Source organism: Vulpes vulpes, chromosome 5 (assembly GCF_048418805.1).
Source record: "Vulpes vulpes isolate BD-2025 chromosome 5, VulVul3, whole genome shotgun sequence".
In the NCBI taxonomy this organism is placed as follows: domain Eukaryota; kingdom Metazoa; phylum Chordata; class Mammalia; order Carnivora; family Canidae; genus Vulpes; species Vulpes vulpes.
In genome coordinates, this window is record NC_132784.1 from 41,751,069 (window position 1) to 41,778,718 (window position 27,650).

General features: G+C 39.2%; 1 protein-coding gene across 2 annotated transcripts in view; it reads left to right on the forward strand.

Moving 5' to 3' along the window:
* The window catches only part of MALT1 (MALT1 paracaspase), a 60,098-nt gene extending 32,698 nt beyond the window's left edge, over window positions 1-27,400 (forward strand). For both annotated transcript variants that reach the window (XM_072757975.1, XM_072757976.1), the window contains 9 exons: window positions 997-1,029; window positions 5,818-6,021; window positions 14,474-14,651; window positions 15,392-15,466; window positions 16,151-16,278; window positions 18,617-18,766; window positions 20,856-21,013; window positions 22,145-22,270; window positions 23,305-27,400. In XM_072757975.1, the coding sequence (XP_072614076.1) occupies window positions 997-1,029; window positions 5,818-6,021; window positions 14,474-14,651; window positions 15,392-15,466; window positions 16,151-16,278; window positions 18,617-18,766; window positions 20,856-21,013; window positions 22,145-22,270; window positions 23,305-23,745 (1,493 nt within the window). In that variant the 3' untranslated portion in view covers window positions 23,746-27,400. The remainder of the gene's footprint in view (window positions 1-996; window positions 1,030-5,817; window positions 6,022-14,473; window positions 14,652-15,391; window positions 15,467-16,150; window positions 16,279-18,616; window positions 18,767-20,855; window positions 21,014-22,144; window positions 22,271-23,304) is intronic.
* Window positions 27,401-27,650: the final 250 nt, after the last annotated feature.

Below are 27,650 nucleotides of genomic sequence, written 5' to 3' on the forward strand. Positions count from 1 at the left end.
ATTCTAGATTGTAAGATGACAGAAAAGTATACAGCAGCAGAATATATCAACATATATTTTTATCATTGTGTGTGACTCTAGGTCATAAAAAGGCAGTTAATGGAGTATCTTTATCTGAAGTAAAAGGTGTGTGAGTGGGGAGAAATAGAGGGTCGTGGACCATTAAGAGACTGACACAGGGACACCTTGGAGGCTCAGTCAGTTGGTTGTCTGCCTTCAGCTCAGGTCATGATCTCAGGGTCCTGGGATCGAGTCCCTCCTCAGGCTCCCTGCTCCGCAAGGAACCTGCTTCTCCCTCTCCCGCTGCCTGCCACTCCCCCTGCTTGGGCTCACTCTCTCCCTCTGTCAAATAAATAAATAAAATCTAAAACACAAGAAAACCAGAATTACCCTGTCTATAATAATAGACACATTACTGACTCCACTCCCATCTTTCCCTGCATGGTCCTTGGGGTGGGAGGTTTCTCATTCTATGTATATAGATGGCAAAGTGCACAGACTGTGGAGTGAGGCTTACTAGTTCAATTACTTTGAGCAAGGGACTCACTCAATCTCTCTGTGCCTCAGATTCCTTATGTATATAATGGAGGAAGTATGTATCTTAGACAAGGTGAGGCTTACTTAAATCCATTTTATTTAAAGCACATAGAACAGTTCCTGGCAAGCCTTTGGTAACTGCTAACCATTCCTGCACTGCTTATTACCACCACCCACCATTTTCAGACTACTTTCTACCTAGCATATCAAAGATTACTGCCCCCAGCTGTGGTAGTTAATTACTGAAAACATTCCCCTGCCCTGATTCTAACTCTGTCCGTCCAGGTGTGTTAATCAAAAATCTGAAAATATTAAAATTGTTAGTTAGCTGTTAGAAACCACATTCTTTCTTTTGATGCTGCTGCTATTGTTCATTTTTTCCATTGGTCTTTAACCCTGCAGATATTTGTATCATGGACAATAACACCTTATCTTTTTTCCATTTTTATCTTTTTGTAGACAATAAAGAGCAAACAGATGATCAGCCTTTGGGTGAGTAGAGCTTTAAAATGCTTGGTCACAGGGCTCCTGGGTGGCTTTGTTGGTTAAGTGTCTGACTCTTGATTTTAGTTCAGGTCTCAGTCTCAGGATCATGAGTTCAAGCCTCATGTTGGGCTCCACACTGGACATAGAACCTACTTAATAAAATAAAATACTTGGTTAAAATAGGGACATCCAGCTTGGTTTTAGCTCAGGTTCTGATCTCACAGAGTCTGCTCGAGATTCTCTCTCCTTCTCCTTCTGCCCCTCCCAGCCCCTCTCATGAGCTTTCTCTCTGTCTCAAATAAATAAATTAAAATATTTTTTAAATAAATAAATAAAATGCTTGGTCAAAATGCAACTTTACAGTGCTTTTATGGTGATCATGAAAGGATTCAAGATATTTTATTTTGACATTTTAAATATTTAAATGACACTGAGACCAAATGTTTTATTTTGGATATTTGTAAAAGAAATTCTAGAACAGGGAGCTTTAAAAGATTATGAATTCAGTTTCTGGGACCTAGTCAACTTTGGGATGATTTCTTTGTTTTGGCAACATGCAAGCAAACAAATAAGTAAACCAGGAACCTGCACATGTTACACAGAAGTGATTAATACTATCTCTTGGTGCAGTTAGAGATTGGAGAAGCAGCAGAGAGGTTGCAATAGCAGTTCTATATTTTAAAGGATGAATAGAGGGGCACCTGGTTGGCTTGGTGAGTGGAGCATGTGACTTTTTTTTAAGCATGTGACTCTTGATCTCAGGGTTGTGAGTTCGAGCCCCATATTGGGTATAAAGATTACTTAAAAATTAAAAAAAAAAAAAAAACCTGTTTTAAAAAAAGATGAACAGAAGGACCTTCCAGACATGGGAAACAAATTTAGATTTCTACGTTCTTTTGAAAAGTGGTAGCTTTTGAGGGTAGCTGTGCTAAAGTGTGGCTGCCCCTTTAAACACAATTTGTGCTCCTCTGTTTTCCTGTTGTGGGCCTACTTCACTCTCTCCCCTCCCTGTCCTCCTCCTTCCCCACATGATATTGCCATGTAAATGGCAATTTAAATTTCTTTACATGGTGGCTGGGTCTCAAAAGTGTGAATCTTCCAAACTTCCTAAGGTTTAGATCCAGAACTGGCAAGTCTCACACCAAATTATGTTGTTCAGAGAGAATTAGGGACTGCCCACATTCGGGGGGGGGGGGCTGGGGTGCAGTTCTGTACCCTGAGGACAAGGATAGCGTGGCTCCTCAGAGGTCCTCCCTTTTACCCCATCTGGGGAAGTAGGCTTAGACTTTACTCTGTAGGACACAGAGATTAAAAGATTGTGTGCAAACCAACAAGAACTGTATATTCAGTCAAATTTGATGCTAATACTCAATTTTTGATAGCCAAAGATTTTTTTATTTAGCAAATACCTAAATAGCACTTAATCTATGTCAGGTTCTTTCCAGGTGCTTAAGAATATTACTTATTTTGGATGAGACAAGATGAGTAACACACTGTCAGAATAATTAGACGTGGAATTAGTGCTGTAACATTGTGCCGGTTTTTGAAGAATACATTGCATTAAGCTTTGGAAGATTCCTAGGAGCATGTTAAAATATCTTTCTGAAGTGGTTTTATTACTCTATTGCTTGATCAACTGGCATTTATGTTTCCTTTTTCCAATAAATGGTTTGTGTTCAAGAAGTTGTGGGTGGCTCTTACAGTAAATGTTTTTCTTCAGAAGATTTCTTCCATCTATTTTATCACTTGCAAACCATCATGAATTGCTTATGTAGTTGCTATTTTGAAATTGTCTTTGATTCCTTACCCTTATCTCCTTAACTTCACATTTTACCGTTTCTTTCTCTGTCGTATCTCTAAAGTCTGGCTTTTTCTTTTCTTTTCTACAACCAATTCCTGGAACGGGTCTTTGTCATCTCTTATATTGACCACTGCGGTCTGCTTCTCTGTTCCAAATGCACCGCACTTCGCCCGTCACTAAGAAACTGTTTCACATGTAGATTGGGCAAGGTAAGATTCACTTACCCATCATCTGTATTACCATTAAACTCAAGAAAATGCATTAAGATATTTTAGGAATTGGCCGTTAAAAATACTCATTAGGGAAAAATTTTTTAAAGAGCTATGGTCAACTACCGATACATTGTGAGCCATGTAGTTTTTAAATCGTTGAACCCTGGCCTTCTGTAAACTGTGCCAAGTGTTCTTTCTAAATAGATGACTCAATCCATGAATAAAGAATTGACATTAGCAAAAACAACTTAGTTTGACAGCTGGTCCTTTACCCCCCAGATTCCAGTGATTTTTTTTTTCCTGTTATATTCCTTATAATTGTTTTTTGCCAATTAAACTTAGTCTAGGACATATATAGAATTAAATTATCATAATATTCCATCAAAAAAAACCCTCTGGGATTTACAAATACTTTACTACCTGAAAAACTTTGGGAACCCATGATTTGGGCTGTAAGGTGTAAGCCAGAGACACACATTCTCTTACTTGCCCCCCACACACAGTTAGAGGTAGATTGCACTGAGTCTGTCACTGTATCCACAGGTCTAAATTCTGAGGGGGTTGATGTGCTAACAAAAAAATGCACTGAGAATTTTCTTTCTGTGGATTAGTCAGCTAACAGTCTTGCTGGGTACTGGGTACTTTGGTATATAGTGGGTACTTGGGTATAAGAGTATCGATCTAGTTTAAGAAGAAATTAAAACAAAACAAAACCCTAATGTTAAGTTTTATACTGCCTCCTATTGAAATCTATCCTGAGTGTCCTCAACTTTTACAATGATTCTTAGAACTAAAGCAGTTCAGTAGAAACTATGTCTGAATCCTTATGTTTTTTTTTTAAGATTTATTTATTTATTTATAATGAGAGATACAGAGAGAGAGGGGGAGAGAGAGAAAGAGAGGGAGGCAGAGACACAGGCAGAGGGAGAAGCAGGCTCCATGCAGGAAGCCCGACGTGGGACTCGATCCCAGGTCTCCAGGATCAGGCCCTGGGCTGAAGGCGGCGCTAAACCGCGGAGCCACCGCGGCTGCCCTGAATCCTTATGTTTTAAATAATCTTGATAATTGACCTTTTCTTCTGAATAAAGGATTATCATTTATATAGGACTTGAAGTGACTTGTACTAAAGTAGAAATGCTTAAGTATGATTCCATATTTCTAAAATACATATATTCATGGGAATAAGCAACTTGCAAGAAATCCCTAATAATGTAAATATAGAATAAAGATACCATGACATAAAAGTATTGAGGCTTTTCACACAGTGGGATTTTCTTTCACTTTGAGAGAGTCCCATTCTTTGAGTTGGTGCTAGTTTTTCTCCAGACCTTGCTTAACACTAGACTTAAATGTTCTGTGGAAAGAAAAGAAGTTTCCCCGAAAGTTTTAATCCATTTAATGATTTGAAATTTTGGAAATTCTGTTCCCTATTGCAGACATCAAGTCAGCAGTATGATGATTTGTGCTGGTTTCAATTTCATAAGAATGGTATTCATAATGATTTTATTCAGCGTTTAGGGACAGAGGTTGGTCACCTAGTCCTCACCTGTGTCAGTCACAGGCTCACACTCCTACCCAGGGCGGCTCCTTGGCCAGTTGGCTGAGTACTGCCACATGCTCTTGCTACACCTTCTCTGCTGTTCCTTGTGTCTCTGTACCATAATCAGGGTTGCCCATCCCCTACTGCCAGTCTTCAAGAAAAACATCATAACAGGTTACTACTGCCATGGCCTGGTCTCAGATCTTTAACCACTAACCCCACCCCAGACTAGCAAAGGTGTAGTTCTAAAGACCAGCCTTCTACAGCCATTTTGGGACAAGCTATACATGGTAAAGCTAGCTGATACTTTCTAAGGCATAAATGTGGATCTTTTTGCCCCTTAAAAACAGAAAAATTCTTTGTATGATTGATGAGGGTACGTCTTTGAACGAAGTCTCTGCACTAAGGTCAGAAAATAAACTGTTAAGATATTCAAATCATTAAATGGATTAAAACTTTCGGGGAAACTTCTTTTCTTTCCACAGAACATTTAAGTCTAGTGTTAAGCAAGGTCTGGAGAAAAACTAGCACCAACTCAAAGAATGGGACTCTCTCAAAGTGAAAGAAAATCCCACTGTGTCTTCACATATCCCTAAGGTCACTGAAACCAGGGATTTTTTTTTTTTTTAAGAAACCAAAAGGTGACAGCACATCAACTGAAAAAATACAGATAGAGTTCTTGTTAAGTCCCTGCTTTTCTCTCGTCTTTGGTTTTCCCCTTACTTGCTCTGACAAGAACTCATCCCGTTCCTCTTTTTGGTATTTCTTTTTTCTTTAGCCTCTTCCACTGTCACCAAACAACCTAATTTGACGGTAACCCAATTACTAATGTTGCTTGTTTAAATTTGCTCCAAACGTCTTGTTGAATATTATATTCTCTACTTTTGTTGTAACTCAATGAAGGTATTAATTTAATATTAGTTACCATACTGATGCATCATATGCAGCTCATAAATATCCTTTGCCTCGTTCTCAAAAGCATCACTAAGATGGTTTCAGTGGTTTGAGTTATCAACCTGTGTTCATCAGTAGAGTTTACTATATAAAGTGGTCTACTCTACTGTAAAGTGATAGTTCCAAAATGAAATTAAATAGTAATGAGATCTTATTTGTAAAGCAGACATTTTATTATAATTATGCCATTTCCATAGGTTTTGTTTTAATCTTTATGTCCTCTTCTCAATTTCTCATTCACCTCCCCCCTCCTTTTTTTTTTTTTTGTTTGTTTGTTTGTTTAACAGCAAAGGACAAAGTTGCTCTTTTGATAGGAAATATGAATTACTGGGAGCACCCCAAGCTTAAAGCTCCTTTGGTGGATGTATATGAATTGACCAACTTGTTAAGACAACTAGATTTCAAAGTTGTTTCACTCTTGGATCTTACTGAATACGAGATGCGAAATGCCGTGGATGAATTTTTACTACTTTTAGACAAAGGAGTATATGGTAAGATATTTGTAATCTTTGTTTCTATAATTATCTTACTCTTCATTGCACAAGTTATGGTAAGAGATAAAAATCAAAGATTGGGTATGGTAAACACATCCCAGTGAAGAATTTTATTCTTGTAAAAGTGATGGATCTGATCTTCATTCTGTAGTTCCATGTGAATAACTACTTAGCTCAATGTCTTTCCTTTCATGTCTCTTGTTTTATCAAAACAATATTGTTCTTATTAGAATTCTTTCCTACTTTAGGTGATTTTGTTTTTTATTGATAAGAGCTGAAGTGCAGTGAAGCTCAATGACCAGATGGCAAATTGTGGACTCATATATGTACAGTACTGCTGTGTGTGTGTGTAGGACAAAGGTCATCAAGTGTACATTCTATATGTTTTATTCCTTTTTCTAACTATTGCATGGCATTTTCTTGTCCTTTAATGGGAGCTAGAATTTAGCAAGGATATGCTGGTGAAAGGAGCATATGAAAACAATTTGTAAACTAAAGCTCTATACAAACATAGTTAAAGGTGGACTGCCACAAAAATTCTAATGGTAAATTTGTAATCATTTTACGCATTCCTCATCTAAATATTAAGAACACCACATGTATGGTAAAGATTTTTTAAAGACACAGAATATGCTGTCAGTATATTTCTTTGGTGACTTCCTTCTTGTAATGGGTATAAGCACAAATGAAAGGCCAGCTGGCTGGCTGGTCTGAGCCGTATCTCACATGGTGTGCACACTGTGATACCGTGCCGTGGCATTTGACTGCGAGAGGAGTGGCATCTGCAGGCCTATTGTTAGGCATGCTGGTGATAAACAAAAAGTACCGTTTAGCTCCTATATCTTTCGAATTATTTTACTTCAATAATTTCTAAATTTAGCCTTTAATTTATGATTAGACTATTATGATGAGGTGAGCTTGGTGGAATTGCTAATGGGTCTCAAAAGAGAATTTTTAATGGAAGAAAAACTTTTTTTTCCCCAATATTTAACATGTCACTGTATATGAGATGGGGAGTCTTAAATTTTTAAATATTTAAATGAGTTTCCTCGTAAATAATAAGGATTACAGTTGTGACACAACTAAATATCTCAAATTTGGGATTTCAGTTATGTTGATGTAGTAATAACATAACCTTGTTTATGAGTATTCACTTTTCTTGTGAAAACATAGACTGTACAAATGTGCCTTTTTGGCAATGGGTGTGCATACTTTTGATCTAGATTAAGAGGGTGGTTTGATTCTTTTTCTCTCAAATAATTTATCTCTGTTTATAAAGTACCAAGAAAAGGCTTCTAAAACATCACTGAAAGGAATGAGGCAAAAGGGAAAAATATTAACCAACTTAGAGTTTAGATTGGTGAAGTATTTTATAAAGATCTATTTATTTATTTGAGAGAGAGAGAGAGAAAGCATGGAGGTAGGGGCAGAGAGAGAGGGAGAGAGTCTCAAGCAGACTCTGCACTGAGCACAGAGCCTGATGCAGGGCCCGATCTCACAATGCTGAGATCATGACCTGAGCTGAAACCAAGAGTCAGACACTTATCTGACTGAGCCACCCAGGCGCCCCAGGTTGGTGAAGTATTTTAAGAATAAGGGAATTACATGAAGTATTGGGTACTTGATTATTCTCATTTCTTACTGACACTATCACCTTAGCTTTAAGCCCTTTGCCTAGCTAGCTCTTTAAATCAAAGCTTTTAATGCCCCTTCAAAGTAGAGAATCCAAAATATTAGAAAGCTGTGGCAAGAAAAAAGCAAAGCTGAGGCTTTGCCCCAGTATAAAAACATCATCCTGATCCTAGAGACCTGGGATCGAGTCCCACATTGGGCTCCCTGCTTAGAGCCTGCTTCTCCCTCTGCTTGTGTCTCTCTCTGTGTCTCTCACGAATAAATAAATTTAAAAAGCCTTTAAAAAAAAAAAACATCTTGGAGTATGGAATACATAAGCGTATTAAAGCAAAATAGCAGCTTAAGAAAGCTAGAAGACTTTTAAGTCCTACTGATTTGTGTCTCAACAGGGTAGCTGCATTATACTTTGAAGGATTATGAACCCCAGACATCAGGCACATGTGCATAGCATGTAAGTGTGGTGAGGCTTGAGGGCGAAGGCCTTCCTCCTGCACTGTGTCTTTACCTCCAATTGGCAGCCCCAGGTCATGGCTGTATCCTGCAGGGTGGAGGAGGCTGGGGCAGAGCCATGGGAGCTTCAGCATGAACAGCTCTAGAGGTGGAAAGCATACACACTCACGCTTATGCCCTTTTATGTCATGTTGCCCGTGGGTTTGTAAGAGGAACAAAAATTGCTACAGAACAAAAAATAGGCAGTTCACTTTTAAAACATATATAAACGTAGAAAACATACTCTAAGAACAGGAATAACTGATTTCTACTACATGTCCTTGCAGACAAATGAAGATAAAGATTTGCAGTTATCATATGTGGAAGGCTCTGATAGGGAGCAACTGGCCTGGTATCTCCCCCACCGGTGCCTTCCTGCACTCACTGCTCACCGCAGCTCAGCTGTGCTTTTCTGGAGAAGGATATTGGAGGAGTCTGCTCAGAATAAGGCAAAAGCCTGGTTTATTCTGGGGGAGTTGTTCGTTTCAGCAGAGCTCGGTGGTGAAGCAGGAGGCCTTAAGTAAACTCGTTCATGTCCAGCGCTCGGGCTTTTCTACTGACCAGTGTAACTAGAACAGAGTTAACTTTTATAAGTAAGAGTTTCTGAAGTGGATAGACTAACCTGATGAGGTGATTGCAGAATAAAGAAGATAAAATAATTATCCCTGTGCCTGGCCTACTAAAAGCATTGTGGCTGTTGTTACCATTTCCTGAATTCCAGTTTTCCTTCATCTTTAGGTGGGAGATTTGAACCAGATAGTATTCCACTGCAGGCCTCAATTAGAGAAACCCGGCTTTCACGTGTTGTTACTTATTAAGATTCAGCCTAAGATTTCATTTGGGGGCGGGGAGAAGGAGTTTTCAAAATGATAGTGTAATGAAGCCATGAAAAACCAGTACACTGACGTTTTATATATTTTTTTTTTTTTTATGATAGTCACAGAGAGAGAGAGAGAGGCAGAGACACAGGCAGAGGGAGAAGCAGGCTCCATGCACCGGGAGCCCGATGTGGGATTCGATCCCGGGTCTCCAGGATCGCGCCCTGGGCCAAAGGCAGGCGCCAAACCGCTGCGCCACCCAGGGATCCCACGTTTTGTATTTTCTGAGAATAAAGTTAACTAGAAAGCCAGTAGTAGGGCGCCTGGGTGGCTCAGTGGTTGAGCGTCTGCCTTCAGCTCAGGGGTGATCCCAGGGTCCTGGGATCGAGTCCCATGTCAGGCTCCCTGTGGGGAGCCTGCTTCTCCCTCTGCCTGTGTCTCTGCCTCTCTCTCTCTCTGTGTCTCTCATGAATAAACAAAATCTTTTAAGAAAGAAAGAGAGAGGTAGAGAGAGGGAGGGAGAGGGCAGGGAGGAAGGAAACCAGCAGTAGATTATTAAGAGACAATATAGTGGAGCACAGTGGTTGATCTGGCCGGCGTCCTAATTCTGTTTCCGTCACCTGTTAGTCATGTGGATTTATGTGAGCTCTTATACCTCTCAGTGTCTCAGTATTTCCATCTGTAAAAGGGAGATGACAATATTATCTACTTACTTATGAGAAATATATCATGAGGGTTATAGGAGGTAAGAACCATATAATTAAAGCACTTTATTCAAAAAGTGCCAGGCACAGAGGAAGAGCTCTGTAGGTGACGGTGATGGTGGTGGCGGTGGCGGATGTCCTCATCAGCACCTTGCTAGGTGCTGCAGCTCAGCTCCAGTGGGACAGTTTTCCATCCAAACAATGATTTTCTCCGTAGGCAAGAAGAAATATCTGTAATGAACTATATTCTTGGAAATCATGTTCCCAAGAAATCGAATTCCTTAAAGTTCTAATTGATAGGATTATATTTCTAACTACATGAAGTTTTTTGTCACTTATGAAGATGCCTATGTTGTACCTCTCCTTGAGTGATGGGATAGTCGATTCAATTAATAAGCAGTACTAGACATGCAATCCTTAAAATACCATGCTTTGATCTAATTTATTTTACATAAAAAATGTTTAATCTCCCACAATGTCGTTCGGATATAGACTTTGATGCAAAATGTTTTTCATAAGTCATTTTGGGGTAGACAAAAGGTATTTTGTTCTAAGTGCCTTAGTGATTGCAGAGCGGGATTTATGGCACTGAAATAACGGACCACACTTAGGTTTCCCTGCTTGATGGAGGGTGAACCTTCCCTTGAAGTTGGTGCTTCTCCCAAGTTACAAGTCTTGCTACAGACAGTTGTGTTCCGTGATGCAGATGCAATGGAGGCAATCCATGAGCCGCCTGGCTGGCTGGCTTACATAAGAAAGCCAGTTGTAGAAATGGTACAATTTCTGTTGCATATCAGACCCTTTATGGAAAGTTCTCTAGCTCTGCCTCTGTCCTGATTGGTTTGCACTGGTCATTTAATGCATTTAAAAAATATGTTCCTTATTACATTATAGCCCAGATAAAGGAGTATGCTAGGTGTTGAAGGACATTCAGAAAATAAGGAACATGATTTATACTCTCAAAATTATTTTTTAAAGATTTTATTTATTCATGAGAGACACACAGAGGCAGAGACACAGGCAGAGGGAGAAGCAGGCTCCCTGTGGGGAGCCCAATGCAGGCCTCAATCCCAAGACTCCAGGATCATGCCCTGAGCTGAAGGCAGGCGCTCAACCGCTGAGCCTCCCAGGTGTCCCTATACTCTCAAAATTATAAATCCCTTAATATAATCAGAAAAAAATGCCTTTTTGGAGTCCAGACACCTATCAGCTATGTGATTTTAAGCAAGTCATTTGATCTCTTTATAATTTCCTCATCTCTAAAATAGGGGTATAAGTCATTTAAAGATTGCTATATGGATCAAAAATCAGTTCATGGATATGAAGGTGCTTCCAAAACCAAAACCATGAAAAAGCTTTACCAGCTTGGAAGCTTAATGTCTATTATGATTTTTATCCAAGAAATTAAATATACATAGAACTGTAGGGTGTCCGTAAAAGCCAGTATGTGAGGGACGCATATTTACAAAGCTGTGCATCGGTTACCTAATTCCAGATCTCTTCCCCTACCCCAGAAAGAATCCCCATGTCTCTCCGCACTCACTCTTCATTCCTTCTTATCCCAAACCCCTGGCAACAACACAACTCCTTTCTAGCTTTATGGATTTGCCTTTTTGAAACCTTCCATAGAATGGAATCATTCCATACGTGTCCTTTTGTGACTGTTTTTTTTTTCACTTAGCATAATGTTTTCAAGGTTCATCCGTGTTGTTGCTTTACTATTATAAAGTGGGTCATCATCCACTGTGTGGACGCATCACATTTCCTCTCATCAGCAGGTGGACATCTAGGCTGTTTAAATGGTGTAGATACTGTGAATAACACTGCCTGGAACATTCGTGTACACAGTCTTGTGTGGACACACGTTTTCAGGCCTCTTGGGTGTATGTTCCTGGGATTGCAATTGCTGGGTATATGATAATTCTAAGTTTAACTTTTTGAGGAACTGCCTAACCTCCCTCCACGGTGCTTGCACTGTTATGTATTCCCACCAGAAATAAATGTTTCCACTTTCTCTGCTTCCTTGCCAACACTCGTTACTGCCTGTGTCTTCATTACAGCCGCCCTAGGAAGTGAAAAGTGGTATTTCATCGTTTTTGTTTTGCTCTGCTTTTTTTTGTTGTTGTTCTGCATGTGCTTTTTTGCATTTGTATATCCTCTTGGGAGAAATGTTTATTCAGGTCCTTTGCCCATTTTTTACTTGGGGATTTGCCTTCTAATGGTCAAATTGAAGGGTTCTTTATGTACATACTCTAGGTACAAGTTGTCCTTTTAGATATGTGATTTGCAAACATTCTCCCTCATTCTTCAGGTTATCTTTTCATGTACTTGATCTCTGTTGTTCAGTGAATTAAATCCACTCCCTTTGTCATGATTTTCAGAATGCTCCCAATCAGTGCACTCTTACTCCCATTTACAATGATAATTTGATTCCTTGCCAGGCTGGTGTCCTTTCTGTTAGCTGTCATTCCAGGTCCACACCTCGTTTCTCTTACCCCCTGCCTGTAATGAAGCTCACTCTTTCTCTGCCTTCCCACATTGTACCCATTGACTCTCAGGGCCACCCATTGCTGTGTCACTGCACCCTGAGTCCTCTCTGCATCTATTCCAATCGTGCAAGGTTTCCTTAATCACACAATTTATGGTATTTTATGGTATTTCATTATTTACTGACTTTTTTTGTTTTTTGACTAACAGGACAAGCACGAGCAGGCCTGAATGAGTTGCAAGTTCCCTGGGGCAGGAACTTTGTCTTCCTTTTCTTTTGCGTTTCTTTTGGCACATACACGATTTCATTCAGGGCACAGAGGTGGAATAAACCCACCTGAATAAATGAATGTGCCCATTCTGACTTTTTTTTTTTTTTTTTACCTGAAAGGTGACATGAAAAAAACCTATTTCTCATTTTAGTAGGAGTTCGAGAACAGTAGACCTGGGTCCTGCCCTCTAGGACCGAATGAAGCAAGTGGCTTAATGTTCAGAGCCAAATTCTTTGTTAGGAATTGGGGCTATAGATACAAAGGATTAGCTTTCCTGTTGTTCCCTGTCTAAATCCCATTTTATTGTTGACATTAGAGTATATCCTAGAAAGAAGTCATCATATCCAGAATACCAAGATAAAAAAATTAGTGGGCGGGATCCCTGGGTGGCGCAGCGGTTTGGCGCCTGCCTTTGGCCCAGGGCGTGATCCTGGAGACCCGGGATCGAATCCCACATCAGGCTCCCGGTGCGTGGAGCCTGCTTCTCCCTCCGCCTGTGTCTCTGCCTCTCTCTCTCTGTGACTATCATAAATAAATAAAAATTTTTAAAAAAATTTTTTTAAAAATTAGTGGGCCCTGAAGACCACATGCTCAGGGGAACATGTCTTCACAAGTATTTCTGTCAGATATTTTTATAAAGAAGCCCATACTGATATTTTGGGTGTTTTTGTTGTTGTTGTTGTTGTTGTTTTTTTACAGCCAAAACAGACTTCTTTTTAAGAAAATGTTGAGTTGGGCAGCCCGGGTGGCTCAGTGGTTTAGTGCTGCCTTCAGCCCAGGGTGTGATCCTGGAGACCCAGGATCGAGTTCCACGTCGGGCTCCCTGCATGGAGCCTGCTTCTCCCTCTGCCTCTGTCTCTCTCTCTCTCTCTCTCTCTCTCTCTCTGTGCCTCTCATAAATAAATAAATAAAATCTTGAAAAAAAAAAAAAGAAAATGTTGAGTTGTTTGGTGCAGTTTTTATAGTATTTCTCGGTATAGAAATAATGACTCATCTATGAAATACTTTAGAACCCAGACTTTAGATTATTAATTCAAGAGACTCTTTGGAAAATTAATGATATTTATATCTCATAACAGAAAGGAAAAAATAATCCTTGAAATCAGATTTTCCTTCTCTGCTTAGAAAAAGCTACATTTATATTTTTATAGCCCTTACTAACATTATGTGGAAGTGCCTGCAGAATTTCTTATATTGGATATTGCCATTGCAATATCCATCTGAATTGTGTTTATTTGTTCATCTGTTAAAACTTGCTAAGCTCCTGCTGTGTCCCAGGAATACACAGATAAAGATAATACTGTCCTTGCTCTGGGGGAGCTCCTGGTCTCATAGAGGAGACAAATGAGTCACCAAAGAAGTCTTAAGCCTTTTTCTTTTTTATACATCATGAGATAAAATTGTATTCTGTGTTATACCATTGGTTATAAATGTGTTATTTTTATGAATTAAAATACACTTTAGGGGTCACCCGGGGGACTCAGCGGTTGAGTATCTGCCTTTGGCTCAGGTCATGATCCCGGGGCTCCTGGGATCGAGTCCCACATGGAGCATCCTGCAGGGAACCTGCTTCTTCCTCTGCCTGTGTCTCGTCTCTCATGAATAAATAAATAAAATCTTAAAAAAATAAAATATACTTTAGAACAGCATCTCAGTGTTGGTCTTGAAAACCATTGTCAAAATATTTTTCCATGCAAGGATGCCTGGGTGGCTCAGTGGCTGAGCATCTGCCTTTGGCTCAGGTCAAGACCTTGGGGTCCCGGGATCGAGTCCCACATCGGGCTCCCCAAGAGGAGCCTGCTTCTCCCTCTGCCTGGGTCTCTACCTCCTCTCTGTGTGTCTCTCATGAATAAATAAAATCTTTCAAAAAAAATTTTCTGTGCAAACTTAGTTAACATTGACTGTGTTTATAATTGAGTATCTCTTAAATAAACTTGCATTAACTTGAAGAAAACTAAAGTCTAGGTTTCTTTCTAAAGAGTGCTCCATGCAGGTTCGGAGTGCAAACTAGAATTAATTTTTACATCTTTTCTTTTTTCCTTTCCAGGATTATTATATTATGCGGGGCATGGTTATGAAAACTTTGGCAACAGCTTTATGGTCCCTGTTGATGCCCCAAATCCATATAGGTCTGAAAACTGTCTGTGTGTACAAAATATACTGAAACTGATGCAAGAGAAAGAAACTGGACTCAACGTGTTCTTGTTGGACATGTGTAGGAAAAGGTAAACTGCCTCATCTTTGTTAAACAAAGTTCCCTGGAATTAGGTAAATATCAGCCTTGAGAGTTAAATCTGAGACAAACCTGGGAATTCTAAGGAGCACTTAAGCTTGTGAGTTTGTAATTAGATTGAAACCAAGAAGGAAACTAAGGGAAAAATACATTTTCTATGTATTAATTACTTTAACTTTTTTCCTAGTTGTTAGAGAACAGAAGTGAGAAACTCAAAGGTGTGGGTATTTATTCACACCTCAGAACACCTGCAGATGTGTCTAGTCATTGGTGCATTCATTTCTCCAGGAATTGATAGAAGCAGCCCCCACAGAGGTGGGGCCTCTGGCAGTCCTGGGCTCTCATATACAGAAAGGGTTTGGGTCCTAGTTGTTGGCCACCGTGTTACTAGAGAATAGAACCAGGGATTATCCCTCTCTGAAATATGGTTTTGTGCTTGCTCAGCATTTACCGATCAAAAACCAGTGCCAGAGTTCAGATACAACTCCGGTTTTGAAGCAAACCAGAGAGCGGATGATGTGGCTGTTGGCTGTCTCAACAGCAGAGGAGCCCTGGGTTATTTGGGGCAAATATGTGCCTGATTTGATAATAGGAATTTTGAATCTATAATCTTAATTGATGTGTAATTGAATAGCGTTCTCAGATTTTGCATCATTATTATTTATGCTCTCTTTAAATGCTTAGTTTTTTTCACATTTGTATCTATCCTCCTCCCTCCTCCCTTTTAAATAGAAACGACTATGATGATACCATCCCAATCTTGGATGCACTAAAAGTCACCGCCAACATTGTCTTTGGATATGCCACGTAAGGAAATTTTGCATTTGTGTTCAAGATGCCTTCATTTTTCAATGACTTCCTTTTGATTATAGGTTAGAAGCCTAGATATATCTGTAGAAATGTAGGCATACATTTTTGTCCCTAATATTCTTTTTTTTTTATAAAGATTTATTTATTTATTCATTCAGAGAGAGAGAGAGAGGCAGAGACACAGGCAGAGGGAGAAGCAGGCTCCATGCGGGACTCGATCCGGGGTCTCCAGGATCACGCCCTGGGCTACAGGCAGCACTAAACCGCTGCGCCACCAGGGCTGCCCCCTAATATTCTTAATAGGACAAATGAGTTAAGTAATTGACTTTTACTCCTTGTATCTTGGCATCTTCTTTTTACTAAACGCCAGAGCATTTAGTTCCTGCTTAAAAATTAACTTTTTTTCCTAAGATTTTATTTATTCATGAGAGACACAGAGAGTAGCAGAGACAGAAGAGGGCTCCCTGTGAGACCCTATCCCAGGACCCCAGGATCATGACCCAAGCCAAAAGCAGCCACTCAACCACTGAGCCACCCAGGTGCCCTAAAGATTAACTCTTTAATGAGACTGTCATTCAAAAGGCAGAGAGGCAAGCAAATGAGGCTCATCAGTATTTATATAAGCCCCATGTAGCAGCTGTTTACTTTTTTAAAATTTTCTGTCTTTTTGCTGTGTTTAAGGTGTCAAGGAGCAGAAGCTTTTGAAATCCAGCATTCTGGGTTGGCAAATGGAATTTTCATGAAATTTTTAAAAGATAGGTTATTAGAAGACAAGAAAATTACTGTGTTACTGGATGAAGTTGCAGAAGGTAAAATTAAAAATAAAGAGAAAGCTACCCAGGGTTCTCTGATAATTATTTTATTCCTACTGTTATTGTGCAGGTTTGGAATTAGTATTTATTTTTGTAAAACAGTTTTTTCTAGAATGTTCAGCAGCACTCCTGTTTTGCTTCTTCCTCCCTCCTCCTTTCCCTGGTGACTGAGCTCTGTGCCATCTCTGCAGCATGATCCAGCTGCAAAGCTGGTCCCAGGCAAGACTGGAATCTGTGAAGTTTCATCCTCAGTGCTCTGTGCCTCAAGCCTAGTGCAGAAAGAAAAAAAAACATCCAGAGAGCATCCTCTCCCTGGAACAGACAGATACAACTTTATAGAAATTTTGAGGCCCTAGTAGAGAAGGCTGGGTTCATTTTTTTTCATGATGGACTTATAAGTTTGTTTGTTTTTTTAAGATTTTATTTATTTATTCATGAGAGACATACAGAGAGGGCCAGAGACACAGGCAGAGGGAGAAGCAGGCTCCTTGCAGGGAGCCCAAAGCGGGACTCGATCCCGGGATCATGCCCTGAGCCAAAGGCAGATGCCCAACCACTGAGCCACCTAGGCATCCCTACTTAGTGTTTTGTTTTTTTTTTAAAGATTTTATTTATTCATGAGAGACACACAGAGAAAGAGAGGCAGAGACACAGGCAGAGGGAGAAGCAGGCTCCATGCAGGGAGCCCGATGTGGGACTCGATCCCAGGTCTCCAGAATCAGGCCCTGGGCTGAAGGCGGCGCTAAAGCACTGAGCCACCCAGGCTGCCCCTTAGTGGTTTTTAAATTCTGCTTTCAGGACACAATCCTAGAGGGCTAACATCATGTCTTCCATTTCCTTCTCTGCCTTTTCCTTCTCGGGATAATGTTATGCTCCCATCGGGTGCTGAACAAGTACAAACCCTACTATACCAGTAGACTGCCAGGTATTTTTTTGAAATGTCATTTTAAAAAACATACCCAAAGGCAATTCTTTTGTGAACTAGCCCATGGAAAATGGAGTTTCATGGGTGTTCCAAAGATGGCAGGTAGAGGATAAGGTATGTGAGTATTTCACTAAGAGCTGTGAGTCACCTTTGTTTATTTTCATATTTTTATCTGTGTGTAGATCTCTTAGCTGGATCACCTGACTTAACCACTTTCCCATTTAACATAGCCAGATCTTTGACCTCCCCCCACCATCCTGCTTCAACCGGAAAAGTTCTGCTTTCATCTGTTTTTTATATTTAGCTTCTATTTAAGAATAGATTCTTCTGGGATCCCTGGGTGGCGCAGCAGTTTGGCGCCTGCCTTTGGTCCAGGGCGTGATCCTGGAGACCCGGGATCAAATCCCACATCAGGCTCCCGGTGCCTGGAGCCTGCTTCTCCCTCTGCCTGTGTCTCTGCCCCCCCCCCCCTCTCTCTCTCTCTCTGTGACTATCATAAATAAATTTAAAAAAAAAATTAAAAATAAAAAATGAATAGATTCTTCTCTTTCAGAATCTTAGTTTTACCTCTTTTTTTTTTTTTCAGATAAGTAACTACATACCCGGGGCCAGATATTATTACTTTATAACTTTATTAATAATTAATAATAATAAATAGTAATAAAAATAGTAAGAGAAACTATAATTTATTCATATTAAAGAATATGATATATATGGCTTTGTAAATTTAAATTGATGTTTATCAATTGTCACAAGTCCTTGCCTAAAACATGTTGGGTGAAAACACAAAGCATGCATACAGCATAACATTTGTTAAGCTTAAAACCTAAAACATTGGCATAAACTACTTACCAGTGCCTATGCATGAGTGAAAATTAAGATATGCACGGGAATATACATACTACATTGGATGGTGCTTATTTTGAGTCAGGGGAGAGAGGACTTATGGTGATTTAGCCATATCAGTGGTTGTAACATATTATTTCTTAAAGATATCTGAGATAAAGATGGCATGATATCTTCCTTTCTCATAGATAAGTAGTCATTTGTTTACTAAATACATGTATTTCTCAACAGAGTATAGACATAAAATTACTATGGCTACCCTTGCAGTAAAGAATATACTTCTAGATCTTTGTAAATGTTAAAGCTTCAAATATTAGGGATACGATAATAGAATTATAGAAGATAAAAGCTAAAAGGGGGCCTTTAGAAGTGGCCTGGCCCAATATTTTCTCTGTTTGCTCATTACTTTGAACTGTGCCTGGCACATAGTACGTGTTCAGGAAAATAGTTGTTGAGTGCATGAGTGATAACTGAGGCTGTAACTGGATTTGCCAGAGAATTCTTGACCTAAATATTTTAAACATAGAAAGATTGTGGTCTTAATACTTATTTCTTATCTTTCAGATATGGGGAAATGTCACCTTACCAAAGGCAAACAGGCTCTAGAGATCCGGAGTAGCTTATCTGAAAAGAGAGCACTTACTGACCCAATTCAGGGAACAGCCTATTCCGCAGAATCTCTGGTTCGGAATCTACAGTGGGCCAAGGCACATGGTATGGTGATGTCTGGCTTTTTGTGAGATTTTTCTATACTATGCTGCATTAAATGATGAAGGAGGTTTTTTTCCCTCCTGAATAAATAGTTTTCCTCTTGATTTTGTACTGAAAATATATTAGCCTGGTGGGCAAACCCAAGACTAAACAACTTATGTAATATACAGTCCCTTAGATCCTATTCTGTTGTGAGCTGTTGGAAGTGTGCTATTTGAAAAATCAGACAGGTTTGGGTTCTGATCCTGTCTCTACCACTGGATAAGCACGTTACCTATAAATGGGGACAAGAAATAATACCTGGTAACGTTGCTGGTCTTGAATGAGATTACACACGTAAATAGAGAAGCACGCTCGTCAGCAAATACTACATGCTCATATTACTGAGTATTCTCTGTCTTTGACTCTTGAATCCATCAGTCAGTGAGCAAGACAATAGAAGGTGAGGTGGAAATCATACCTGTAACTTCATTACCCTGGGTAATTCTATGTGACTTAGTGAAAAAGTAAGTTTAAATTATTGACCGAAATGAAGATTTTAGATTTGTTGTGAGTCCCAAATATCTGTATTATGTATCCCTTACTGTAGATAATTGAATTTGTATTCGTTGAACTTCATTTTCCTAATAGTCTGTTCTCTAAGATATATTTTTGGTAAATATGTTAAAGCACATTAAAATAAAATGCCACAAATATAGTGTCTTGGTTTTTCAGATAGTTGGATAAGTAATTGAAATGAAAAAAAAAAAAAGAAAGAAATTGATTCTTTTCCTTTAAAAAAGCCCTAAACAACAACAGTAACAAAATCATGGTGGTAAAAATCAACAGTAGATACAACCTTTATGAAATGAAACAAAGCATTTCTTATTTCTTTACTTGCTGTATGAGATGCTGCCGAATTCATGAATTGCCTGCCTAATAAAGCCAATTAGGACTTCGAATTAAAAAAAAAAGAAAAAGAAACTTTAGACATAGGCTCATCCAATATTTTTATCTGTTTGTTCTTTACTTTGAACTATGCCTGGCACATACTAGGTGTTGAGGAAAATAGTTGCTGAGTGAGTAAGTGATACTGAAAACATCACTGGATTTGCAGGATAGTTCTTGGCCTAAATATTTAAAACATAACGAGAAAATTGTGGTCTTAATACTTAATTCTTATCTTTCAGATATGGGTAAATGTCACCTTACCAAAGGTAAACAGGCTCTAGAGACGTGGAGAATTTGTCTAGAAAGAGAGCATTTTTTTTTTTTTTTTTGGTAACAGATTTGGTATTTTTTATGTTAAAGAGCGCAAAGTGGTAAAAGGAAAAACGTTAAGACTCCCTCAGTTAATCATCAAAGGATGCAAATTCAGCCTACACAATTGAGAATATATTAATAATTAAGAAACAAATACAGAAAATGGTAAACTTTAGTAATTAGAGAAAATAAAATTAAAACTATGATAGTACAGTTTTTCCTTTTTAATACCATCAACTAGGTACACACTTTGAAAATTAATGTTACTTCATTTTGGAAATATTATGGTGAGATCTATTTATATTCTATATAAAAGGAGATGTCACATGTGTGAGGGACCATCGAGTAGCTGTATCTAATAATCCTAAAGCATGAAATACATATATATTTGAAATAATGACTATGATAGAAAAACAATAAAACCCAGAAATACCACAGATACTCAAGAGTAGTGGAATTGTTCAAAGTAACAAATATTCAGTGACATTATGCTTTCTTAAAAACTGTTTTCATGAAGATTGAGGCAACAGTGAAAATTTATCTACAACTGTATGGATACTTTCGATTCCCACGGTGAAAGTTACATATGCAGAGGGATGAGAACTATAAGGAAATAGTCAATGAAAGATTCTTATTTGCTTGACCAGCAGAACATGGGGCTTTTTTTTTTCTCTTTCTTTAAGTGCATGCATGTGTGTCTGTGTGTTTTTCAACAATGTGTTATAGAACATTTTTAAGTGAAAGCAGAAGTTCTCACTATATTTTGTCCCATAAAGAACAATTGCCTGTTGCTTATCAGAACACTTACCAAACACTTCTCAAATAAGTTGTTCTTTTTGTTCTTTTTCAGAACTCCCAGAAAGTATGTGTCTTAAATTTCAGTGTGGCGTTCAGATTCAGTTAGGGTTTGCCGCCGAGTTCTCCAATGTCATGATAATCTACACGAGCATAGTCCACAAGCCACCCGACGTGGTGATGTGCGACGCCTATGTCACCGATTTCCCTCTTGTAAGAACCCCCTTTTTTCTTTTACTCAAAATAGGACGGTATAGCGTCACTTACTAAAGACTAAACATATGGAAACTTAAAGTTGATGGTAAATTTAAAGGAAATATGAATACATATATATTCCATTTATCTAAATACTTATTTGTATTTTAGTATTATTAGTATTTAGTATTAGTCTATTTTTCATATTTAATATATATTATATTACATTTAAAAACTTAACCCCCCAAATACGCTAAATTTATCAAATTTAGGAATGGCTAAAGTTCACCTAGGAAAGAAGCCTTTAATTTCCTTACCCCTGAGGAGGATATCAAGTGTGAAGAAATAAAATTATCGTATATTAGAAGCATAGAAATTTAGTTGTTTTTTCTGAAAATTAAGATATCATCATTTATTTCATTTATTTCCGTTGGCCTAAAGAAGCCAATAAATAGTGCTCCTCTTTCCTACATGACTGTAGTAAATTGAGAAGTAAGCAAGGAGCAAGACAAATCCAGAACATCACCCTTGCTACTGATAAAGGTTTCACAGAGGACACTGCTTCGTGTGAGAGCAAACGGTCCAGCCCTGAACCCCAGATTAGACAGGTCTGTCTACCAACCCTGACAGCTCTGGACTCACTTGGGCCTCCTGGGCTTTGGGCAGGGAGAGCCTGAGGCCTTCTCTCTGAAGTTCCAGAACAGATCTCCTGCTCTCAGCCAGGGCTTGGCTCTTAGAGAAGAAAAAGGGAAGGGCTGCCTGTATGTACACGTCCATTTATTCTTTTTAAATATATGAACCATGTAAATCCCCCTACACCTTCCCAAAAGTGTTGAGTGAGCAGGGAAAGAGTCACACACTAACAGGGCTGGAACCCTAAAGGAAGCTCAAGTGGGCTAAGAAGTACTCCTAGGGGTAGTTTGAAAGTAACTAGCCTTGCAGAGCTAACTTTTTAAATGTATCTGTGCACAATTTAGAATTCCTGTTAGACTCTAGAATGTTGTTCTTACAGTTTCTTTAGTCCTAGCAAAGGGCTCACCTCTCAGGCCAAAATTCATAAGAGAGCAATACCTGTTCAGATAGTTTACTGTCATAGACTACGTTGTGACCTTAAGTGATTTCATTAATAACGTCTGCTGATTTTCACAGGACTTAGATATTGATCCAAAAGATGCAAATAAAGGGACGCCTGAAGAAACTGGCAGCTATTTAGTATCCAAGGATCTTCCCAAGCATTGCCTCTACACTAGGCTCAGTTCGCTGCAAAAATTAAAGGTTATTACTTGTCCTGTTTATAACTACTAACGTAATGAAAGTGAAAGTTCATGTTGGTGTGTGACATTGTATTAGTTTATAGATGAGCTGCTTCATTGGTATTAAACTGAAGTAGAGGTAAGGGATACACAGTGCGTCTCATCAGTGACCCTTGCAATATTCTGTTCTGTCCCTGGTAGTGGCCTGAGGGTTTTTGTGTGAGAGCACATGTGATTACTCTCCACATTTTTGAAAACTTAGAGATACAGAGCATGGTCTGCTTTTAAATACCTTCGCATCGGGCAGCCCCGGTGGCACAGCGGTTTAGCGCCGCCTGCAGCCCAGGGCCTGATCCTGGAGAACCAGGATTAAGTCCCACGCCGGGCTCCCTGCATGGAGCCTGCTCCTCCCTCTGCCTGTGCCTCTGCTTCTCTCTCTCTCTCTCTTTGTGTCTTCTTAAAAAAAAATACCTTTGCATCTTCAAGTAATCATTTCCTAGTTAAGGAACAACACAGACTATTGTCATCCTATTCCTAGCTAATCTACCTGCAGTCTCCTTTGTCTTTGAAATAACCCTAATGATCGGATTCAGTGGTATTTCTCCACCTGGGACTGTGGATTATTATTTCATGTTTTTTAAAACAGCTAAACTTCTGGCCTAGGTGTAAAGCCAGATTTTTTCATTAAAAGATCATTCTCCATCTTCACTAATAGGGAAAGGTAAGTTTCCCAACCCCCACCGCTTAGAAAACACCTTTCCACTGTTCACCCAGAGTATGGTACAAGGTCGCTGTGACTCTGGCTGCTGTCAGGAGCAGGATCTAGAATTCCACCAGTTGAAAGTACTGAATGAGGGAAAGGGAAGGCGATTATACTGGGCCTTCCTGAGTGTGGGGAAGGGGTAAACGGGCCTTGGGGATTTGGAACCTGGGAAAGGGGAGTGAGAGTGGCTGCTGTTGTTGTGTGATCATGTGTATTTGTATATGTCAGTAAGTACTCTTAAGATTGAGATGCTTTCACAATTGATAAAAATAATTGTTTCTTTTCCTTTTCAGGAACATCTCATCTTCTCAGTCTGCCTGTCATATCAGTACTCAGGACTGGAAGATACCGTAGAGGAGAAGCAGGAGGTGAATGTTGGGAAACCCCTCATTGCCAAACTGGACATTCACCGAGGTTTGGGAAGGAAGACTTGCTTCCAAACTTGTATTATGTGTAATGGCCCTTACCAGAGCTCGGCATCCACCTCAGCGGGAGGCGGCCACTACCACTCGTCTCAAGACTCGTTCCACGGGGTTTACCATTCGCACCTTGGTAACTCAAGTAACATCTTGCCATCAGATGGCTGTCGCTGCAGCCGGACGGCAGATGCATTTATGTCAAGTCACCACACCCACCACTATCCATGCCAGTTCGGTAGGAGCAACGTGCCAGTGGAGACAACTGATGACGTGCCATTCAGTCTCTCCGATGCACTCCGAATTTCCGAAAAGTGACCTCCTTGTTGTTGGAAGTTGTCATAATTACCAGATGCCTCCTGTGCAACAGGACTGACATGAAGGGAAGCATCATGAAGAAGCAAATACCTATTCAAAGAGAGAGAAGATTAGTAAAGATATTTCATGGCAAACTCGGGACTTTCAGGTGTTGGAATTATATTATTTACCCACGGACCCTCTTCCTTCTCTCTTAGGAGCTGATGAATTGGTTGACTTGTTCTGTAAGGGTAAAGGATGGATGTGTATATGTTCGTGTGTTTATAACAAAAATATTTTCATTTTGAGCACTCTGAAGTAAGAAGATGAGAATGACGTTATTGTAGAGTGAGTCATTGAATTTTTAGAATCGGCAAAAAACCCTGGTGATGATCACACTTAACCCAGTTTCATCAGTGGGAGAAACAGATGGAGGCATCTTGTGTACATTAGATCTGGCACCAGAACTGAGACCTCCAGGTTTCCATTCCAGTGTTTATTCCACTACACGCTACCTTCCTGACAGGTTCTGAGACACGTTTTACATTTGTAGATGGCTTTAAGGATAATATGTAAATATGCAGGTCTGTATATAATCTTAGAAATGTATAAACCTTAATTTGTGATTATAGGATGTCACTGCAAGCATCAGTTACGAGGTTTGTATATAAATCTTATGTAGAACAGGCAGAAATTTATGGTTCCTAAGGTCAGGAAAGCACATGGAGAGGTGACAAAATGTTTGTCTGTCTTAGAGCAAGACAGCAGGATGCTTCTGCCACTGAATAATCTTGGCAGCTGCTTCTCTGAATCTTACCAACACTGGATATGTCCTCCTTGATAACATTCCTTTTCCTTTTTTTTTTTTTCGATAACATTTTCTTAATGAATTTTACTGGCCTTAAGAGAGAATCTCACCACCTTTTGTCCTACCTAAGGCAAGTTAAAATGGCAAGTGCCAATAACAAAAATACTGAATTAGTAATCTTAAAACATTCCACAAAGAAAATACCAGGCTCAGGTGGCTTCGCTGCTGTATCCTACCAAACATTTAGAGAATTACAGCAATCTTTTGCAAACTCTCTCCCAAAAATGCAAGGAGAGAGAACACTTCCCAACTCATTTTATGAAGCCGCTATTATGCTGATACAAAACCAGGTGAAGACATCACAAGAAAACAGATCAAAAAGTCATCAGCAAAATACTAGCAAACTGAGTCTGGCAACATAATAAAAATGATCATACACCATGACTAAGTAAGATTTATCCCAGGAATGCAAGGTTTGTGTAACATCCAAAAATCAATGTTGAATGCAAACAATTCTCATTATTCACAGTAGTTATAATCTAGGAAGTCACAATGAATACTGAACCAGTGGATGCAGAGCCATTGCTCCTAGGGGAAATGTGTGCGCACGTGTGTGTGTGTGTGCATTCATATCTCAAATAGATTATATATAATCTTAAATCCTGAGAACAATTTATCCTGGTGTATATTGTTTTATTTTACAAAGAAAATGAGGTTCAAAAATATTAAGTGACTTCCTGAGGCTACCCCACTAATAACTGCCAGAATTGGGATTCATACCCGTCCAGCTGGCCCCAGAGCCAAAGCTCACACAGCCCTGCCCCTGGCCCCTCATCTTCTGGTCATGTCTGGGGCGGAGCTGGAACAGGAAGGTGAACCATGGCCTTGTTCTCCCCCACTGGGAACATGCATATCAGCGAAACTCAAAATTTTCATAGGTCTGCACATATCTATGAGTGATCATTAAAGTGCTGACAGTTTTGATTTGGGGATTACACATTTTACAAATAAACTGGTAAATTCACAAGTATAGGCTCATAAATAATGAGTATCAACCATCCCATACTCATAAAGGACAAAACTACTACATTGACTTGCTTGTCTTAATAGCTGCAGAACATATGATAAAATTCTGCACCCATTCATGATTAAAAATAGTTAACAAACTAAGAATAAAATGGAAATTCCCCAATATGACAAAAAGCAACTACAAAAAGCCCACACCTAACATCATTACTGGCAACAAACTGAATGCTGAATGTCCTCCCCCTAACATCAGGAATAAGACAAGGACATTCACTCTCACCCCTTCTATTCGACCTTGGTTCTTGAGGTCCTGTGCAGGGCATTTAGGCTAGAAAAAGAAAAGTTAATCCTACTGGAAAGAAGGAAAACTATTCATAGATGACAATCTTATTAGATAGAAAATTCTAAGAAATTCGTTTGAAAACTACAAAATGAGTTCACCAGGCTACAGGATAGAAAGATCAATATACAAAGATCAGTTTTATTTCTGTGTCAGCAGTGAACGTTCTGAAATTGAGATTTTTAAAATTTCTATCTACAGTAGCATTGAGATGAATAAAAACTATACAACAGGGATCCCTGGGTGGTGCAGCGGTTTAGCGCCTGCCTTTGACCCAGGGCGCGATCCTGAGGACCCGGGATCGAATCCCACGTCGGGCTCCTGGTACATGGAGCCTGCTTCTCCCTCTGCCTGTGTCTCTGCCTCTCTCTCTCTCTCTCTCTCTCTGTGACTATCATAAATAAAAATAAAATAAAGCATGTGCCCACTTTAAAAAAAAACTACAACATTGTTGAAAGAAATTAAAAGAAAACCTAAATAAATGGAAATACATTTTGGCTCATGGAATGAAAGACTTTACATTGTTAAGATTGCTCCCAAATTGCTCCACAGAGTTACTGCAGTTACTATCAAAATCCCAGCTGGCTGGTTTGCAAAAATTGACAAACTGATAAAATTTATACAGAAACACAAAATTAATAAAATGATCAAATTTGCATGGAAAATACAAAAGCCAGAACAATCTTGAACAAAGTTGGAAGATTCACACTTAACCAATTACAGAAATTAACTACAAAGCTACAGTAACCAACAGTGTGACGCTGGTATGAAGATAAACATGGATTAATGGGATATAAAATATATCTGAGAATCCAGAAATAAGCCTATAATGTTTATGATCAATTAATTTTTGACAATACTGCCAATAGCATTCAGTAAGAAAGAGTAATCTTTTCAACAAATAGTCCTAGGACAACTGTATAGCCAAGTGCTAAAGAACCCCCCCCCCCCCACTACATAAATTTCAACCCAGAAAGGATCCTATACCTAAATATAAGAGCTAAAATTGTAAAACTGACAAGAAAACATACTAGTAAATCTTCGTGACCTTGGACGAAGCAGTGGTTTCTTAGCGACAACACCAAATGCACAAGCAACAAGGAAAAGTAAATTGAACTTCCTCAAAATGACTCTTACGTTTTAGAGAACACCATTGAGAAAGTGAAAAGACAACCACAGCACAGGAGAAAGTGTAAAAATCCTGTCTGATAAGGTACTTGTGTCCAGAGTATATGCAGAACCTCTTACAATGAGCCATGTATATACTAGTGCTTAATTATGTTTACTGTAGGGCGGTAGCCAGTGAACTGCCCAGTGGGCCTTCTGTATGATGGAAATGTGTCCCTGTCCTCCCCTGGTGTGCTACCCTCCAACCCCGTGTGATAACTTGAACAATGGAAATCCAGCCAGTGGCTTCCATACTCAACTATGCGGTGGTTTATCCTGTATATTTGAATTTTTTAAGGCATGTATTTATAATTTTAAAACATTTTTTAAACTAACAGTTGTGTATTTTTTGTCTCTTCTATATGCCAGTTGCTTTATAACATTAGAGGGCTTTATACATCAGTAGAATTTAGGAAGGGCAACCCACTGATACCAACGACAATGGGAGGAAGAGATTAGGATAGTAAAGGCTCACCTAAATCCAGAGCTAATATTTGATCCTGGGGAAGGGGTATTTTCTGGAAAGTAACTTCAAAATCCTAAAGTTAGCAATGATAAGTTACATGTTTTCTAATTTTAAAAAAG